General features: G+C 40.1%; 1 protein-coding gene across 1 annotated transcript in view; it reads left to right on the plus strand.

Moving 5' to 3' along the window:
- Positions 1-1,140: 1,140 nt before the first annotated feature.
- TXK (TXK tyrosine kinase) overlaps positions 1,141-21,555 on the plus strand; it is a gene marked incomplete at its 5' end in the record, with an annotated part of 58,516 nt that continues 38,101 nt past the window's right edge. Inside the window, 6 exon segments of the mRNA XM_079154235.1 lie at positions 1,141-1,204; positions 1,207-1,227; positions 16,741-16,795; positions 17,565-17,667; positions 18,337-18,542; positions 20,279-20,344. Of these exon segments, the coding sequence (XP_079010361.1) occupies positions 1,141-1,204; positions 1,207-1,227; positions 16,741-16,795; positions 17,565-17,667; positions 18,337-18,542; positions 20,279-20,344 (515 nt within the window).

A 21,555-nucleotide genomic window follows, 5' to 3' on the forward strand; every position in this document is an offset into this window, starting at 1 on the left:
TTTTTTTTTATTTGGAGACAGTCTTGCTGAGTTTCCCAGACTGGCCATGAACTTATGATGTTCCTGTCTCAGCTTCCTGAATTGCTGGGATTACAGGTATGCACCACCACATCTGGCAACTTGCATACTTTTTACTGACTTATAGATCATTCAAGGAGTTGGTTATGTGCAAGCTAGACCTTAGTGTCACCAGCCCACTTTCCTCCTCTGCACCTTTCCCCCACTGTCTCCAAGCTTCCCTTTTCACCTTGTAGAGCTACGGGAAGAACAGGTGGTAGAAAAGAAGACCAGGAGAAGGTCTATCCTGTCCTAACCCTCATAGGAGCTTTTGATGGAAAAATAAGTGAGATGATTCTTGGAACACTTGCAGCATTTTCTTCAAAAATCTTTATTTTTCACTAAAACTTTTTAAAAACTTTGTATGAAAGCATAGGTAAGGCCAAAGGCAAAGTAAAAATTCGAATATTGACCCAGAATGCCAAAAGATCTGACTTTATGAGGCAGGAAGTATCAAGGACAATGTGAGTACATTGTGTCTTTCTTAAAGTTGATCCCTTAGTTGAGTTTTAATTAGTTAAAAATTAGTTAATTTTTGGTTGTTTTCCAGTGGGATGAAGTGAAACTCCTCAATGCAGATGACATCACTGACATTGTTCTCATATTTTTTGGTCACACCTCAGTCATATTTTAAGTGTATCATTGGATTATCTCCTACCACCAAAGTCCCAGAAATGTCAATCCTAATTCAGAGGACAAAACCTTCTAGGCTTGATATTCTCAAATCCAGAATCCAGTCCCATTTCTACCAGTAACCGTGGCCTTGGGCAAGTTCCTTATTCTGTCTGTTCCTTATTTCATTCTCTATCCAGAGAAGGCAATTTGACTTAATGATCCTTAAGGTGCCTTTTACTAAAATTTTGTGATTTCTTGAAAATGTTGTTTGCTAGACTCACCCACACATATGGGAATGAGGAAGTAATAGCAACCACCCTCATAGATGTGGATGCAGATTATCAAACTTTCTTATGTAGGCCACTAGATTGTCATTCACAGACTTTGAGGTTTTTAGAACAGGAAAATAGGTGGGGTTATCTTTGCTGCTGAGAATCGTCTTGGGTAAACTATGATTTCAGTTTAAAGATGTGTTTTTGTGAGTGGAGCGTGGCTGAAGAACTGAGGACTGCTTTATGTGCCCCTGCAGAAGGACAGCCATGATTCTGTCCACCTGTAAGTAAGTTGGGCTTTGCCATTTATTTTCAGGGCTTGTTCTGAACGTGTTATACTTCTTGAACATCAGAGGAAGTTTTGTCTAAGGCATAGAACTTGTGAAAGTTTGCAAATAATTTCCCCAGATATATTGACAGTATTTCATTTCTTTTTTTTAAATAACCACAGTGGTGATATAATTCTAGCAAATGTTCAGCATTGAGAAAACAAAAACAGCAAAAACGGTGTCCTTACATCTATAAAGTGAGTTGAAAGGTAATCAGTGTGAAGTGTTTGATTCTAGAATGATATTTAATGTTAAGAACTCAGGGCTGAAGGCCAGGAGACACATTCTAGTTGTGGTTCTGTGCAGCCTTGGTGCGTTACCCTTGGCAACTTCTTTATATTAAGCCCCTGTCTTTAAAAGGACAACTCCCTTTATGGTTACCTACCACCAAAACATTACAAAGAAACAACAGATAAAAGTAATGGGTGCTTCATGAGCTTAATTCTGGTGTTACTTTGGAAGACTATTCTGGATGCCATTCTGGAATTAAGCTCCAACAAAGCTCAATATCAGATTAAGGCTGATTGCAAAGTCAAGTTTTTGCATTTCTGGATTTTCGGGTGGGGTTTAGAAAAATGGATTGTAATTTTAAAATATCATCTGTTTAAGCTAAATTGGGACCCAATATTGCCAGTATTTGTTAAAAAACAAACAAACCCCATGCTATTCTAGTTGTCTACCCATATATAATTTACAGCCTTAATCCATTCTGATAAAAACAAGGCTGCCATAAAGAAGAATGGAATTATGGCATTTGCTGGTAAATGGATGGAACTAAAGAACATCATGCTAAGTGAAATAAGCCAGACTCAGAGAGTCAAGGATTAAATGTTTTATATGCAGGAGCTGGAACAAAATACGGGAAAAGGTGGGGACGGGGGTCCCAAGGAAATAAAAGGGAGATTAGTGGAGCAGAGGAAGGGGATAAATGGGGAGGGAGAAGGGACAGGAAAAGAGAAGAATTATATACATGTATGAATATAGCACAGTGAATTTCACCTTTATGTATATCTATAAAGCACCAAATTAAAAAATAAATAAATAGAAGGAAGACCACAGAGTAGAGGAAGGGGATAGGGATGAGAGGAAGGGACTGAAATGGAGCAAGTTATATTCCACACACGTATAATCATATTAAAATGAGCCCAGTGTTATGTGTAACTATAATGCACTATAATAAAAACATCACAAAAAAACCCAAGGCTGCCTGTTATCAGAAATAAAGGCCAAGCAGATTAAAGCAGAAAAAGCTAAAAAGCAGCAACATATGGTCCCCCCCCCGACCCATGGCAGTGACATAAGGATCTTGAAATATTGAGAACTCTGCACAAGGGTTCTTCGTGTCTGCTGAGGTTAGAACTAGAGGGAATTACAGCAGGGTGGGCTTGGGTATGTGGGGGAGAGGCAGTTGTGAGGGCTGAGTCAGAGTTTAGACTGCCTGAGGGGTGAAGCAAGAATACTGACGGGTATTTTGAGGACATTCTCTTTGCCATGGAAGGGGATGATTTGGGTGCCGTCTTGGTGCCTCCCAACTTCTGACAATCTGGTTTGATGGTGAGCATCACCTATTTCCTTCAGCAGCTAACACGTGCCTCCATTTTCTTCTGGTAAAAGAATGAGTGTCTACTATGGACAAGGAGAAAGCCCAGTAATTCCTCACTGTAGACTAAAGTTAATTTAAAAAAAAAATGTTCATGTGTGTTTTCCAGAATTATCTGCCAAATGCCATTGTTGTTTTGAGGGCAGCCATGGTGCTCTGGCTTCATCAGCTGCTGCAGGGTAGCAGGAGGTGATTCTGGAAGCTGCGATGTTGATCATGCTGAGTGATGGCAGATTCTGAGTGGAGTATGGGGAGCTGCTCTAGAGAGTGTCAATCTGTACAACATAATTTGAATTGCCATCGTTTCCAGCAGCTAACGGTTGTGCTGAGAGCAGACCCAGCCTAGGAGAGAACAGGGCCCAGGTGGAGTTGCTGAAGCTTAGAAAATTTTGCCTCTGACCTCCCCTGCAGCCCATTCCTACCTTCTCACCACCTGTCCCCCCATTTCTCTGCATTTCTTTTCTTTCCACTGTATAAAGTAGAAGGCAAAATAATTTCATAAGTGGTTCTTAAGTCTAGTATGCTTGAAGCATGCCTGGGATACTGTTATTAATTTAATTCAAGGATTCTGAGGGACTTGTGTACATAGTTTAAAAACAAGGAAGGAAAATACTGTGTCTGATTTTAATTCTGGAAGCTTATGGAATCAAAGTTTGACAAAGCTCAGTGATACCAGGTGAAGCCAATTAACAACCATGGTTTCTGGACTTCTCTCCATAGTTTGATCTGAGGTTGAGGTAAGGAGCCAAAATTGCCCATTATTTTTATTATCTCTAATGTGAAGTTGAGAGGACCAGGGGGAGGCGGCCTCTAAGATGCCCCTCTGGAAGGTCTGCCTCCAAGTAGTCAAGCCCTAGTGCAACCCCTTTTCTTGCATATGAATCAGACCTAGTTGCTCAATTCTCATGATAGAACCTGGTAAAAATGATGGAATGTCACCTTCAAGACTAGGTTATAAGGAGGTCCAGGTTCTGGTCTTGGCACTCTCTAGCTTTTTGTCTGCCTTTGAGGAAGCCCACCTTGAGAAACAAAGGCCTTCCAGTAGCCATGGAAGTGGCCTCAGAAGTGGATCTTCCAGCTCTGGTGGGCCTAGCCTGATCGCAGCTTCACTAGAGACCTTGAGCCACAGGAGTCCTGCTGAGTTGTTCCTGAACCCCTGACCCATGGAGACCATGAGATCATAGTTTCACTAGATTTGAGAATGATTCATTCTTAACGACAGATAACTTACCAAGTGTCAGAAACAAACCTGTCTGCTTTCACAACCATTTGCCTCTGGTCTTACTTAATGCCCTTTCTCAAAAAGAGATTCAATGTTGGCTGGATGTGGTGGCACATATCTGTGATCCCAGCAACTCTGGAGACTGAAGCAGGAGGATTGCAAGTTTGAGGTCAGTCTCAGCAACTTAGTGAGACCCTAAACAACTTAGCAAGACTCTGTCTCAAAATGAAAATTAAAAAGGGCTGGGGATGTGGTTCAGTGGTTAAGCACATCTGGGTTCAAACTCTGAAACCCCCCGCAAAAAAAAGAGTCTCAATTAAAATGAACACTAGAAGATGTGTCTTATGCCTTAAATTATTTCACTTACCCTCTGAACAAAGTATAAAAAGATAATTGCAGCCACTGCTTGTAACCATCTCTGGGTGGCTTCCCTGCTTTCTTCTGTGCTGACTTGTGGATCCTGTGGCTCCTCTATGGAGCCCCCTGGCCAGTGTTGTCTGCTTTCCCTGACTCCTGAGAGTCAGTGATCCAGTGCCAGCTGTACCCACAGGCCTTTTGGCCAGGCTGGGTGTTTCCTCACCTTGCAAGTGGTCTAGGGTGTCTTGGGTGTGATATGTGCAAGTTTGTCATCAACTTTGAGCCCACAGACAACAGATTTCTGGGAAATATGATTCCAAGGTATCGGGGAGGGGAGAGGTTGAGCGTAAAGTCCAGCTCACACCAGTCATTACCTGGAAGAAGTCAAAATTCCTGCAAAGAGCAAGCAAGGGCTTCCAGGAACTGGGAATCCATATGGTGTTTTGGCTTCGGCTGGGAAACACGAGGCTTCTTCAGGGAGACTCGCTACCTTTTGTTACTGGACCCTTCACTCATGGGAACACTAGTCGCCCTGGTGTTGGATGCCCCATTCTGCTTTTTCAGGCTTCTAGAGTCTTCTTTGTACCCCCTCCCCGACACTGCACCCCTTCAGGCCCCAGAGAGGTTAAACACGGTTCTTGCCTTCCACCCCATTTATCCCTTTGCTGTCCCACTAGCTGGGTACCTCTTTCCTTCATGATGAATCCCCTAATGTAACAATTTTCTCCACTTCAAGGGTTCACAGATACCCTAATGCCAAAAACAGAACAAAACAAAAACAACAAAACAGTTTGGGTTCTAACACTGAGTTGCTCACTTATTTGGTCAATACATTTAGAAAAGGTAAGGTCTCTGGTAACCATCATGTCTTAGAAGAGTGGACATTTTATGTATCAAAAGGACAAGTGAGCACACACACACACACACACACACACACTCAGAATGATTCAACAACTTAAATGTACAGAGGGCATAAAAAGAAGAGGGATAGCTTTCTAAATTGAATAAAAGCTGCTACAGCAAACTCAATGTACCACCTTTCTTTCCTTTTCCTCCCTTCCACCCCACTTTTTATTTATTTATTTATTTTTGCATCTGGAAAGCCTACTTAACTCCTGATCAGAGGTACAGATCCGTGCTATAGAAAAGCTAGCAGTGTTGCATCTCCCACATAATCTAGGTTAGCTCATTTAAAAAGCATGTGTCTTCAAAAGGCTCTAAAAAATGGAACTAGTAGTGGTCCTTAAGGACAGAGGATTAAGGAAGTTTGGCTTTTCCGTAAACTTCTAGAAAAAGACAAGGCATAGCTTATTGCCAAGGCCAATTTACAGGACCAGCGATATTCAGAGCCATTTTCCCAAAGCCACACTTTTACAAAGTTTTCCCCGGCCCCTGAGCTGCAGCTGGCACAGAGCTTCTTTGTCTAAAGACCACAGCCTGGAGCACCTGGGTGAGCCAACAAGCCTGGTCATTGGCTCAAGGCAGCTCCTGAAACTAAGCCAGTTTCAAGTCATGTTTTTAAATAAAAAGCACTAACCATGTGCTAGTTACAATGATGACCAAATTCAATAGGATTGAATTTCCTTGATTCAAAATGAAACTGATATCGGATGTGTGGAGTGGAGGTGGGATTGTGTGGCGGTGTGGGGGATGAACTCAAGGTCTACTTGATGTGAACTTTAAGACATTGGAAACGAGGCAGCGACAGCTGCTTTGCTTCCCACACAGCCCTGGCCAGGGTTTTCACCTCCATGTTTTTCCCTGTGGAGAGGTGACCTTATGGGCTGTCCTGAGAAATGGCATTTCTCACCCTCACTCCCTTCCTGTGCCCCTGGTAGAAGCCTGTTCCTAATCAGAGCACTGTTGTCACATCCAGAAACCTTTTGGTGGTGGAAGGAACCCCAGCAGGCTCCCAGCTAAATAACAGAAGGAGGACAAAGCTTTCCCAGGAAAGATCACAAATACCAAATAAATGAGAAGCTCAACTGCATGACCTCAAGAGATGTGCTGACGGTTTCGAAAGGTCGCAGAGATTACAGTTGGATGTGAAGCCTTTTTTTGTAATTTGCTGGCATGTGGCATAACGTTAAAGATATTTGCTGAGGAATAAGCAGATGAAAAGAAGAGCGCAGATGTTCCTGTAGGAGAGGAAGCCCTGTTCCTTCATTAATAATCCTTCCACTTGTCCTTCCAAATGGTCACTGTCCTTCCCTGGGGCATTTTAGTCTCTCTGGCAAAGGTCCTTGTTATGCATGAGTTCTTGCTTAAATTAGGAATTTTCTGGAAGGGCAAGAGCTTTCAATCTACAGGTTAGCACAAGGATTTAGAGAGTGACTTCTGTTATCACAGAATGCATGTGGAAGTCAGTTCTGTGTTTACTCACTCACCCAGGAGTCCTGTGATGTCGTAACAGAAAATGACCACAAATCTATTAATCATTGATACCAATGGGATGGATGTTGGTCCAATATTTCTGTCTGTAAATAAAGATACTTAGTATCTTGGGAAGTCAGGCAGAGCAAGGTGACACCAAGGAGCTGTTTGTCTTATAGTTTTTCTAATTCACTCAACAATTATTTATTGGGCAGCAACTATCTGCTAGCCCAAGTGTGGCCAGGGAGATGGATCCATAAGCAAAGCAGAGGCTGTCTTCTCTGCTCACAACTGCTCCTGGTTTTCTGAGGAAGTACTTCAAATCCTTATCATAATTCCTGCTTATTGTCTGCTATCAGCAGTTTCTCTTTTGAAGTTTCATGAATTTCAAGTGCTGTGATAATTAATCTTATGGGTCAACATGGCTGGGCCTTGGTGTCCAACTATTTGGTTAGACATTATTCTAGATGTTCCTCTGAAGGTGTTTTTGGATGTGATTAGCATTTAAATGGGTGGATTTTGAGTAAAGAAGATTGCCTCTGTGTTAGTTTTGTGTTGCTCTGACCAAAATACCTGACAAGAGCAACTTAGAGGAGGAAAGGTTTATTTTGAGCTCATGTTTTCAGAGGTTCAGTCTATTGTCTACTGACTCCATTGGTCTGGACCTGAGATGAGGCAGAGCATCATGGCAGAAGGGCATGGCAGAGGAAAGCTACACAATTCATGGCAGCCAGCCAGAAGAGAGAGAGAGAAGCACATAAGGAGCCAGGGATAAAATACGAACTCCAAAAGTGTGTCTCCAGTGACCTAATTTCTTCCAGTCATGTCCCTCCTGCCTATAGTTACCACCCAGTTAGTCCATTCAAATTATTAATTTTTCAAATAGATCAATCCACTTATTAGCTTACCGTTCTCATGAACTAACCATTTCCCCTCTGAACATTAACACAGGAGCTTTCTGAGGACACATCATATTTAAACCATAACACCCTCTGTAGTGTGGCTGGGCCTCATTCACAGTTGAAAGCCTGAATGGATGAAAGTATTATCCTCTAGACAAGAAGGAATTCTCCACCTGAATGTCTATGAACTCAACACTAACCTGGTCCTGAGTCTCAGGCTTCAGACTTGTTAGCCTCCAGTCACATGAACCAGTTCCTTAAAACAGACCTCCCTTCCTGTTCATCCTAATACAGATGCCATGCTTACAAACATGTAAATACCACTAAGAGAAGCCCAGTAGTACAGCGTGTCTCCTGTCACATCAGTCATTTACATTTATTGAGGGCAAGGGTCAGAGCCTCTCCTGAGATCTGTTTTGACAGTGGGGAGAGAAGTTCTGAGTGGGGGCAACATTGAGTCAGAGGCAGAGACAGGGCTCAGAAGAGAGAAGTCGGGGACTGAGGATTCGTGTTAACTAACTCTTGAATCCAGTGTGTCTTCAGACAAGAGAACCACTGTGATTTAAAAAAAAAAAATTTGTAGTTGTAGATGGACAGAATGCCTTTATTTTATTTGTTTATTTTTACTGTGGTGCTAAGGATCGAACCCAGTGCTCACACATGCTAGGCAAGCACTCTGCCACTGATTTACAGCCCCAGCCCCACCATTGTGATTTTATGTGTTTACCTTAAATATTCCAGTACCCAGTAAACACTCGCTGAATGAGTTCCAGGGAACTGGGTGAGGGAGAAGGTGGGAGGGAACTAATTGTCATGAACTCGTTGCTATGCCCTTCCTATTTTCATCGTCAGGTTGTCCTGCTCTGGGACTCAGCAAAACTCCCTAGGCTCGAATTCTGGTTCAACTGCTTTTTAACATATGAAGCAACCTCTCTGTTACTCAGTTTATTTATAAGACCTAAAATAACAGAACCTGTCTCAATGTTAGCACAATGAGTGAGTCAGTTAATATGGTAGAGTAATATCTTAGTATATGTTGTGCCTAGCGTATGGTAAGGGTGATGTTGATAGAAGAGCAATTGCGAGAAGATAGGTTTTATTACCTATGTTTAGCTGATGAGGCATCTGAATAGCTGCCAAGAGTTACCTCATTGCTACAAGATAACGGAACATTTTTAGGCCATATCTGCCTGATTCAAAAGGCTTCTCAATCTTGTGTGCTGTCCTAATACAAAAAAAAAAAAAAAAAACAAAAAAACAAAAAAAAAAAACCAAAAAACCAGTGAGTTTTTATTAATTTCACTTAGCATCTTATGGTTTGACACTTGATTTTGGATGAACTCATTTTTACTATTTTATTTTCCATTTTTTAGAATAGATCTGGAACAAAAGGTTAGACTTGTTGCCTATTATAAATGCTAGCTAAAGCTTCTGAAGCAGTTTCTTCAACTTTGCTGTTCTCAGACTCAAAATGTTGTAGTCCACCTAGCCTTCTCTGTGGTCCTTGAGATACCATGTGACAGAACAAGTTACTGAAAAGGAGAGACAGGTATGATGGGATGGCATTAAGACAGGTGAGGTTTTGCTTAACAGCTCTTTGTTGAGTTCTCGTGATATGTCAGAAATTGATGAGGGACGCTTTGGAGAAGACAAAAAGTGTAAGACACAGTTCTGAGATTGCAGAGACTACGAGAGCTTACGATCCAGTGGTGGCTTTACCTCCAGGGAACATTGACAATGTCTGGTCAATTTTGCTTGTCACAGCTTGAGGGGGCCAGTGGTGTGGGTACTCGAAGAGAGGGGAACTGTGCACCTGCTGGCAGCTAGGGTGTAGAGGCCAGGGGTGCCGCTGATCATTCCACAATAAGTCAGTACTCCACAATGAAGGAAGACCCAGTCTACTTGTTGATAATGGTGAGACTGAGAAATCCCGTGAGAGATGAAGCCTGCTCAAAGAAATAACCATCTAAAGTAGTATCTAGTTAAGAACCATACATAGGACAGATCACAGATGTTTTGGGAAACCCAAAATGGTAGGGGCAGATTGCAGTGGAAGTCCTTTTCAGAAACGTGCAAAGTGTCTGTGAGAATAGAGCAAGTGGAAGAAGCTAATGCCATGGGAATTGGTGAACATGGTCAGGGTGGGGCCAATCAAATTATAGAAGGCATTGGAAATGAGAGATGCTGAAGGTGGAGAGCACCTTTAGCAGTGTAGGGAGTAGGCCTATAGAATGAATCGAAGGCGACAGCTCAGAGCAGAGACCCTGGAGTCAGATGCCTAAGTTCAAATCCTCTCTCTGCTTAGTAGCTTTTGACTCTCAGTAAGGGATAACCACATCTGTAAAGAGGCATCCACTCCATAGGGTCATTGTGAGGATTAAATGAATGAGTGTAGAAATACAGGTGTGAACTGCTGAGGGCTTGGACAGAGTGCATAAGAAGGAAAAAGTCAAATAGTCTAGTAGAATGTATCACTAAAAATCGTATTCACGTAAAAAGTCATCATACCTAGAATAGGTACCTAACCGCAGACCAAATTGAGTTTGTGGGACTGTCCTTTTAGTTCAGATATATTTAAAAAATGGAGACTAATGTAATATGCTAGGTATTCCTCAAAAAGTCAAGTGACCTCAGTTTATACTTCTTGGATTTGATGATGTTAAATAAATGAAGATTACTTTAAAACACGAGCTCACAGCTTACCTTGCTGGACCATCTTATAAAGGCTTCTAGACCATATACATTTTGTTCTGCCTTGGCCAATGGCCAAATGGTTCCCCACCAGTGGTATAGGATTTCTTCCATATTCAGTGTAGGTGAGGGAAAGGGTTTCTGTTGGAGGGATGAGCTGGCTGTAGATTAATCACTAAGAAATTATTTAATAGAATAACCACAGGAGACAATTATCTTTTTTAAATCAAAGGGGGCATGATGGATTGAGCCATGCTAAGATCTGGCTCTAACAAAGTGAGGGAGCCCACCTTCCCTTCTTCCCTTTATTTATAGTCATACAGGTAAAAGGGGGACCAGGAGGAGCTTCTTCTGTGAGGAACAGGATGGGGTAGAGTTAAGGAAGCCATTTGCTCTAGCAGGTCATCCCAGTAAGACCTGCAAATTCCCAGCAGTGAGCCTCTGCACAGACATCACATACCTCAGACCATCTGAAACAATCTCTCAATGATTGCCAGTTCCTGGAAGCCAGATTTCCATGTCTGACAACTCACCAAGCCTGGTTTTAATTGCTGGTCATAAATGGCTCCCCACAGTATCTGTTTGACTCCCTACTGTATCGATGCTCAGTCTTATCTTCCTTTAGTTCAAGGACTTTCTTAATCTAATCTTATCCTCTGTTCATATTGTTTACCATTTCCTAATTGCACCTGCTTGTTCTGCTCTCAGAGAGTTTGCATATTCACCTTAGGACTGAATCAAGACAGGTATGTGTTCTGAGTAAGCTTATAATCTGGTGCTCCTTTGAACCTGTTCGTTCATTCCTTCATTCATGAAGAGGTGAAAAATGGTTATAGTCTCTTGGGATATAACTACAAACAAATTAGACAAAGATCCCTACTTACATTCTAGGGGGAATACAGATGGCACAATCCAAAAATAAATACATAAATTGCATAGTATGTTGGAAGATGAAAATGCCATAAAAAAGAAAGAAAGAAAAAATAGAGCAGAATGAGAAACATCAGCGTTAGGAGTGTATGTGGCTGTGATAATTGGTCAGGGTACTCTGTTGAGAAGTTGAGATTTGAGCAAAGACTGGGAGGGAGTGGAGGCAGTTGAGAACGCAGATCCCTAAGGGAGAGTACTCTAGACGACATAATGGCAAAGGTGAGAGCTGGCCTGGCATGCTCCAGATGCAGGGTGGCTGGAGGGAAGGTAGGCCTTTCTTGGTGGTGAGATGAGGCAACAGGAAGCTGCGTAACCCAACAGGAGGGCTTCATAGGCTACTGTGAGAAATTTGGCTGTAACTCTGCGTGAGGTGGAGAGCCACTGTGGTGTTTGCAGACAAGGAGTGACAAGATCTATTAGGTTTTTAATTAATTACACTTGCTGCTGTACTAAGAATAAACTATTGATTGGTAAGGTAAGAAGCAAGAAGTTAGGTTTTTCATGTGTGCCAGATGGGTTGAGACTGGTTTAATCATACTAGTAACAGATGAGGAGGGAAAAAGCCATGAGATTTTACATGTATATGTGTATATGTGTGTATGTTTTAAATTGAGGTGAGATATATTATGTTAATCAGCTTTCCATTACTGTTACAATATACCTAAGATCATCAATTTTAAAGAAGGAACGGGGGGCCGGGGTCATGGCTCAGTGGTAGAGCTACTAACTCGCATGTGTGGGGCACTGGGTTCAATCCTCAGCACCACATAAAAAAATAAAATAAAATAGAGGTATTGTGTCCATCTACAACTAAAAAATAAAAATAAAAAAAAAGAAGGAATGGTTTATTTTGGTTCAAAGTTTCAGAGAAGCAAAGAGAGAGGAAGAAGAGAGACTGAGTTTCCAAAATCCATTTCAAGGGTGCATCCTTAATCACCTAACTTCCTTCTACTAGACCCTACTTCCTGAAGGCCCCACCACATCCCAATAATGCCATCAACTGGAGACCAAATCATCAACACAGGAGCTTTTGAAGGATATTCAAGATCCAAACTATAGCATATTCATAACTGAAAATTTGTCATCTCAACAGTTTTGAACATCTAGTTCAGTGACATTCATTACATCAATTTATTAACTACATTAAATTCAATACATTAAATACATTTATGTTGTTGTACAAATCACCATTATCCACCTCCAGAACTTTTTCATTATCCTGGACTGAAAATATGTAGATATTTATATCCCTCTCCCTGAGTGCTGGGAATCAAACCCAGAGACTGTACATGATGCTAGGCAAGTGTTCTACTATAGAGCTGTGTTCCTAGGCCAAGATATATATATATATATTTTAAGTCACACTCAGCATGCTTTCTTGACAGAATGACCTGATATGAGAGAAAGAGAGGAGTCAAAGATGACTTCCAGAAAGATGGAAAGATGGAATTGCTTTGGACAAGGTTGGGGAGGGTGGGTGGAGAAAATTGGGGAAGGAAAGAAGAAAAGGAGTTTGGATTTCATCTTTTTGTTTTGTTTTGTTTTTTGGATTTCATCTTATGTTCGTTTGAGGTGTCTGCTAGAAATCCAAATGGAGAGTTCAGGAGTGCATTTGGTATGCAATCTGGAGTTCATTAGAACTGGGCCAGATGTATGCATTTGGGTGTCATCAGCTGATAGAATTTTTAAAAGTATTTTTTATTTTTATAGACACATTTTCATTCATTGTACACAAATGGGGTACAACTTTTCATTTCTGTGGTTGTACACAATGTAGATTCTCACCATTCATATAATCATACATATATACAGTGTAATACTGTCTGTTTCATTCTATTGTTTTTCCATCCTCACCCCCTCTCACCCCTTTTTCCTCTACACCATCCTAAGAGCCTTCATTCTTCTCTTCCTCCCATGATAGATGGTTGTTAAGCTACAGGAGGGAGTAAGATAATCAAAGAAGTGAATAAGACAGAAAAAAAAAGACATCAAAAACTTTGAGGGCTATCTAACATGAAGAGGTCAGTAGATAGAGAAGGGAGCAGCAGAGGAGATGAAGAAGGATCAAACCCATGGGGACAGAGTGCCAAATGCTGCTGAGATGTCAAGGAGGAGGAGGACTTGGAACTGACCATTGGGTTTAGTGGTGTCTAGGTCACTGGTGACCCTAACAATAGTCTTTTTTTTTTTTTTTTTAAGTGAGAGCTGCAAAAGCTTGACTTGAATGGTTTAAGAAAAAATATAAGGAGAACAATTGGAGGCAGCAGGTACACTCATTTCTAGAGTTTACCGTTAACAGGGAGCAAAGCTAATGGAGGAAATAAAATCAATCACTGAGAGTTTGTCTTGTTTTTTATGGCTGAAGTAGCAGATATTTGTTGTTGGGCATGATCCACTAGAGAGGGTAAAAATGGTGATATAGGAGAGGGAGGGAGTATTTTTGAATATTTGAATTCAAATATCTCCAAGTGGACTTGGGCACAGTGCTTTGCCTGCCTGTATTCTGACCTGCTTCACTCATCTATGTAACCTACATTTAATTTTGCATCTCTTGGCCTGGATAGATACAGATCTAATAGGGCTTTAAATGACCCTGGAATAAACTGATAAAATTGTAAATTAGATCCACTCCTGCCGAAGTAGGCAGAACCCTCAAGTGCTCATGTACCCTCTCTCCAAGATGTGTTTTTGTTTGTTGGCAAATTGCTCATGCAGATACCACTATACACACCAGATAAAAATTGACAGAAGCAGCCAAAGTCAAAAAACATAATGTGTAATGTGACGTGGTACAGATTTTTAAGAATCAATGAATTTTATTTGTATTTCTAGAAATAAGCCTTCAGCTAGAACTTAGAAAATGAGTGGTTTCTGGGTGCAGAAGAGAGAAAGTTATTAAATCAGTGTGAGTGTTAAAACAGTAAAGGTGAGTCTTTTGAACTGTATATCCAGGGCAGTAATTAGAATTTTATCATTGGACCACCAGTGAGTTATTGGCTCAATGAATGAACAATGGTAATATCCAAATCATAGAAAAACTAATGCATGAATGTAGGTTTGGAAGATCAACTTCTTTGCAAGGAATGGAACTAATATGTATTAATTACTGCCTGAATGTCTTCATTCTTTTCCATACTATTCTACTGGAAGGATGAATCTGTAGGGGTACAATGTAGTAGACTGGCCCCCAAATGACTCAGTGATCCCGATCTCTTGGTATTTATTTCTTTCCACCCTACAAGCTATCCTGGAAAAAGAAAGCTGAAGGGGTTAGTTCAACATGCTTCCAACTTCATGGATTCTGGATTCTGTTTGGAGCATACCCATTGGAAGCAGTCGTAGTGAGGTTGGCTTGAGCTGACGGTTGCCTCACTTCAGAGCATAGCTACTCTTAGAGGGATCTCTGAGCTGCTGGAAGCTCTCTCCTTCTCATGGTCCTTTTGGATTTGGGGTTGGTGATAGTTTTATGATTGCTCCACCCATTCTCCTGCATGCCATTTTTGTGGCTCCCTTGTCCCCAGTCATAGATTTATAACTATTCCTTATAAATAACTTTAAAAATGATTTAAGGTATGTCATGTTTCCTATGAGAACTTTGATACAGTAAATGGTATCAAAAGTGATTCTGGGAAATAGATTCAAAATCAGATCTTGGATTTATTTGATCATATTTAGAAGTCCAGGGATATCATCTTTGCTGGGAGAAATAAATCAATTTTCAATTACTTGAATTATCATGGTGGTGGCCTGGGATAAAGTGCAAATGAGGGGCAAAATGCCGTCTGTTTGAAGCTTCTGGAAGGTTCCAGTATGAAAATTGCAGCACAGCTCTCCATGAATTTGGAATAAATTCTTGACTCATACTGATAACTATTTTCCATTTAAAAAGTAGTTCCTGGTGAAGGCTGCATGGTTGATCATGAGTCAAATATTTATGTGATGCAAATTGCATATCATGAACTTAGTTGTTATCTGATTCAATGAACTATGAAATTGGGCATGCAAAAGTTATCCATCATAAGATGGAAGTGGTATATAATGAAAGAGGACCCCAGCAAGTCAAGAAATCTCAAGAAAACTGCAAGAGCAGAATTGGGAGATTGGTGATAAGAAGCACTGGGAGAGAGGAATGTAGCTGAAACTCTTAGAATCGAGACAGGGTGGGGAATGCAACCAGAGGTTGACAAGATGACCCATTCTGTGCAGTTAACCTGTTTTTGGTTTCATTGGTTTTTGTTTCAGTGGTGTTCTGAATATATTACCAATGTGCTCCTTAACTCAAAAGCATCCGGCTTGGTAGGAGAACAGCTCTTCTCTGTTTCTGCACATTGACATCTGTATACCTTCTTTTTATAAAGAAGAAAAGAAAATCTACTCAACACATTATAATTTGAGCGTTCCGATTCTTGCTGGGGTCCTTACTGATAATGTTCCCTTCTGTGTTCCAGGGACTTTAAAGATTACATCTAATTTAATGTTCACAACAACCCTATTATAATATGTCTTCTTGATAACCTTTTTACTATATAGCTGGCATTGGTCTTTGTGTTTCCTATGAATTGATTCAGTAAGTTCACACAATAGCCTTAGAGAGGTAAAGGGACTTATCCAAGATATAGTTAGCCATGTGGCTTGGATTAAAACCAACTCTACCTCAAAGTTAAAGGTTATCTCTTACCATACTTTGATGCCTTAGTAATAATTCATTTTCAAGTGTCAATTTAAGCATAAGCTGATTGTAAAAATACAGTTTTATGAAAATAAAACATTCATTTGAATTTCAAGACTTATTTCTGGTCTTTAAAAAGGCAAATCATCTCACTTAAATAAAGAATAAGCTTCACCATTAAAGTATAAGCATGACCCAGATTTACTGGCTAGTTTCTTTCTTTCTTTTAAATGTTCAGTTTACATATGGACTTAAGTCACTGAAAAGTTATGAGTTTGCTTCTGTTTTTAAAATTCTTAAAGAAATGTGATAGACTTAATTCACAGTCCCTGCTACCAGATTTCCAAGGACAACATTGTGTTTGGAACCCTTCTTTTTTGTACATTTGTTAGCTAATGTTAGCCCTGACAAAAGTAAAGAAGACTATGCTGGTCATTTATCATGTGCAAACTGAGGAAATGCATAAGCCAGACCAGGAAAGAGGAGCCTGAGAAGGGAAACCACATTGGCCAGTGTGTTAGTAACTTTTTTTTAAATTTCACTTTAGTGACAGGTTTTGTCCTTCACTAGTGAAGGAGGGCACATCAACATGGTCATATGCTTCATAACAATTCATATCCCCCGCCCCTATGGACTTCCTCTTTTGGGATAACACCTCCAGCTTCATCTATCCAATGTCATGGACTTGTGGCTCCCTAACAGTGAGAATGATCTGCTTTTCAGATAATACCTTCCAGTCCATTTTCTGTTGCTGCTGTTGCTGCTCAGTACAGAATCGGTAAGTCTGCCTCCGAAAGCAAATTCTTGGAAATAAATTCGTTCACAGTTTCCTTATTATCTACTGAGTCTCTGTGTCTCTTTGTATCTGCTGCTCTCTCAGCTGGAGAACGCTTCTATTTTGCCTGGCCATTTTAAAGGTGTAGGTCAACTGTCAGGTGGTCTGTGATCTTTCCTCCAGCCCTCCTAAATAGTCGCTCTTCTTTTGTATGCCCACAGCAGGCAACTTGCTTCTCTACCTGACGTTTATTTCATATCTATTGCTTTTATGTCTGTGTTCGATTCTATACTTTCTCCTTTAAGTGTGAGAAACCTGTCTTAGTTATCTGAGTCTCTCCCCCGACCCCAAACTATCAGTGTATCTTATACCTTTGTGCCCAGTAAATGACTGTGTAAAAATTAAACCCAAGGTACCATCTTAATTTTAACAGTTGACATTTAAGACGAGGGTTCACATGTTAGTTATTATACTAAGAGATTAACATTTATTTACTCACATAACTTTCAAAACCGTCCAGGGTTTTCCTACTTTAAAGAAGAAGAAATTGAGGCTTACAGATATGCTCTTAGCATCTCCATCTCTGAGATAAGGAACTTAAATTCTGAGAACTGGCAATTTGCCTGAGGAGATAGAGCTAAGAAACCTTCTAAATAAAAAAGCAGCTGGCTAGATACCTGGATTTGTTTACTATGGTGGTGTTAATCTAGTATGTGTGTGGATATTTTTAATACCAATAACCATTTGTGACATGCTTGCTCTTCAATGTCAGACAAGTGAGAACACAAATAAGCCTGAGCAGAGATGAAGAACTTTCAGAAAAATACACTCAGCGTCAGAGGCGGTGGCTCAGCGAAACATCAACTAAGAAGCAAGTGAGTATCAGGTCCACAGTAGAGTCTGCGCCCCGTGATTCCTGTCTATCGCCAGGCCCAGAACCTACCACCCAGCTAGGTCTGTAACAAGTGCTTAGTAAACAGTCAGTGAATGTTCCAGAAACAAGCCAAAGGGAAAAAAGGACAGTTAAAACAGCCTACTTTGCTGTATTTAAAGATAGCACTAGAACCTGAACAAGTGAATTGGGGAAAAGAAATCTATTTTGGTTCCTGCCATCTTGAGGCAAGGAGTAAATTTCAGCTGAGTGTTGGGAGAAGCAGTATTCCTAGGAAGTGACGTGAACTCAACACAAGCCTAGAGCACAGGAAAGGGGGCACCCAATTTTCTTCTTTCATAAGAGAAGATTCTTAAAACAAAATGAAACTACTAAGGAGTAAATCATCTTTTAAGAATTGTGACATGCCAAACTCAGTGTTATGTTGTCAAGAGAAGTTGTGATCTCAGAAATCATAAAATGATGAGTGTGTGGCTGGACTCAAAGGCTGTTTTATTAATTAGTCTCCCACTCTGTTTTCCGTCTTGGCATATACCTGGGTGGGAGATGTGACATAGCAGGTAGATATGCTGTATCCGAATTGTTTTTAATACAGATGGCTAAAAAAGTAATTACCCGAAAAAAAGAATGAAAGTACTCCTTGTGTGTGTAGTCCAACAGGAGCTGTGGGCAACCTTCAAAACGCAAGCCTTTGCCTCCCCTTCCACCCTCTGAGCTTGCTGAAGAGAAGATCCAGGTGAAGGCACTGTATGATTTCCTGCCCCGAGAACCCTGTAATTTAGCACTAAAGAGAGCAGAAGAATACCTGATTTTGGAGAAGTGTGATCCTCATTGGTGGAAGGCGAGAGACCGTTTGGGGTAAGGCTCATGGCTTAGTCCTTATCAATTCCTCTTCTGTTGGCCTCTGAAGACTTTAGAACATAAAGAAGACTCTATATAGTGGCTCATTTTTCTCCTTTATAACTTCCCTCTGTATGGAATAGAATCCATCCCCCTCACCTCCACCTATAAGACAGAGCATTAGACCACTGTGTTTTCAGGGAGCTCAGAACCAGATACACCTGGCTTCATACCCCTGTGCTGCCATTTATTGCTGTGGGTCCTTGGCAAGTTACTCATTCACTCTGAGTTTATTTGTAAAATGGGGGAACAGTGATTCCTGTCATATAGCTTCTTATTCTGATTCTTTGGTTGGGAATTTTTCTTTTGTTCTTGTTAAGCTGTAAAGTAAGAACAGAAATAGTATCTTATTCACTTTTATGTTTCTACGATGACTAGTTTCGGAAGCAAACATTGCAGTAGTTGTTGAATTAGACTGGAAAGAAAAACAGATCCTTGGATGCAAATAAATTTCATCATGTTAGATGCAATAGATTATTAATGCCTTACTATAATCCTGTATTCAGAAGAATTTTGAGGAATTTCTGGACTCCCTGGGAGAGAAGGGTGGCATTGATTTCTGATATTTGACAAAATTTGGAGAGCATAAGTATCTAAGTATTATGAGCATTTCAACCATGTACCTCAATCCTTAATTATATTTCCTGATGTTGACTGTCTTAGTTCTGAGTTAAAGTTCATCATGTGATGATTTTTCAGTTTAAAAAGAGGTATTAGTAGGTTCAGGATGTGTAATTAATTAATCACATCTGTAGGTAGATTATCAACATGTCTCAGACTTAAAAAAAAAACACTGTATTAGTGTTTTATTTCATAGTTATATGAGTTTAGTTTTTAAAATAATGACAAAATTCTGTTTTGCCACTACCTCCAAACTAGTATCTTTCCCCAAAGCAAACATCATTAACCATTTAGTGAGCACCCCAACAGATTCTGTTCACACAGATTAAAATTCAATACACACAGATTGAAATTTATGGGATTGTTTGTAGGTTTAATTGACCTAAATCTTATCACACTTCATAGTCTGGCAACTTGCTTCTACTTCTCAATATTATTTCTTGAGGATCATTTTGCAATTTCAAATGCTGATGAAGGCATAGGAGAAGAGCCTTCCTAGCACCCACACTGCTGTTAGGTGTGTGAATTGGTATATCCTATTTTGAAGGCATTTTGCTGTGTTTCTGAGCACATATTTGGTGACTTAGCAATTCCCTGCTTGTATCCACCTTAGAAAAATATTCTTGTGCACCCGAAGGCATGTCCAAGGATTTCTTTACAGCACTGCTTTCAATAGGGAGTGGCTAAACTAGAATGTGTACACTATACAATACATGACAGCAATGAAAAGGAATAAAGCCAGCATCTTTGTAATTTGTGTGTGTGTGCTTTTTACTCCTGGTCACTATGACTTCAAATTATTAGTAAGTGTTTTTTTTTTTTTCTTTTTGAAAATATTTTAAGGTTATAAAATCTCCTAAACTATTCATCACATAAATTAAGATCTTGGTGTTTCTTGTACAGGGATTTTTAATGAGTTGGGAATGCAAAAAATGTTTTATTCTTCTTTTAACAATTTAATCAGTTCAAAAAATTGATTTTCCCTTGCATCCTTGGAGTTTTAAAGTACTTTTGCCATGATAATGTCACAAGTGTGCTGAACATTTTGATTTTTGCTGTGTCTTTTGTTGCAGGAATGAAGGCTTAATCCCAAGCAACTATGTGACTGAAAACAGACTCACCAATTTAGAATTATATGAGTAAGTGTCCTCCAAAGCGTTCTGAATGGTAAACCTATGAAAATCAGGGACATTCTGGCAATTTCAAAGTCTAGACAGCACTCATTTTGGTCTGTAAAAGGAAAAGAAAGTAACACATTCGACAGTTTTAGTAATATAGAGACTGTTGGTTCTTATCATGATTGATTTAGAAACTTCTTTTTCTTAAACTTAATTTTGTTTTGTTTTGGATGACCACTTTTCTTTTTTAACAGCAACAGAGTAAATCCATCTGGCACTTAAAAAAAAAAAAAAAAAAAAAAACACCTATATATCCTTCATGGAAAAATGTACTTTAAAAAGTAGTGTTTAATTTTTCAATGAGTGGAGAATTGTATTTACTATGTAAACAGTTCCTATATTTTAGCTCATGTTTTGAGGTATATTAGACATCGCCAAAGATAAGAACGAGGGTAGTGCTATAGGCATGTTCACTAAGGTTCTGCTCAAAATCTATTTTTAATAAAATTATAGATTTGAAAAGAAGGAGATATTAACAATCACTTTTTTTAGATCCTCAGTTTTCAGATGAGAAAGTAAGGCTGACAGTTTAATTTTCAAGTAGGAAGTGGCAGAGCTGGCACTAGTCCTGTTTTTTAAAATAAATTTAGATTTTCAGTTTGAGCATTTGCTCCCTCCTCCCTTGGATACTTATTTTGCAATTAGCCCATGTTTCCAGAAGGTGGCAGTAGATGATGGGAGTTGACCCGCTAAGGTGCTTTTTGAGAACCACATATCAAGGGAATGAGAGAACCTTTCTTGGCCTTGTTACTGATTTAGGCACAGCTGAAGGATTCAGTATATCCCTCCCCAAAGTAAATCCAATTCCAAAAACTTTGGTGAGTAATGTAGTTTTATTGGAGAGTAGAAGGAGATGATCACAGATACATGACAACTCTAATATCACTCTCTGAGGCTTCTCCATTGGCTGTCTCTGTTTTCTTCCCCAAGCCACTCTCCTTAGCTCCACCACAGGTCTCTTCTGTTTTCTCTCTACCTTCAGTTCACCTGCCCTGTCCTCTCTGTTGACTTGAGCCTGGTAGTCCTGACCCGAGACTCCAGTCTCCAATAAAACCAAACCCTTACATGCACAAACTCACCTTCCTTAGAAAACAGCTTCACGGCCATCTTTAGTTACTCAAGCATGCCTGACGCAGGCCTAACTGTCACCTCATGTGGAAGGTGACCAAGAG

This window comes from Sciurus vulgaris, assembly GCF_902686455.1.
Source record: "Sciurus vulgaris genome assembly, chromosome: 9".
NCBI lineage: Eukaryota > Metazoa > Chordata > Mammalia > Rodentia > Sciuridae > Sciurus > Sciurus vulgaris.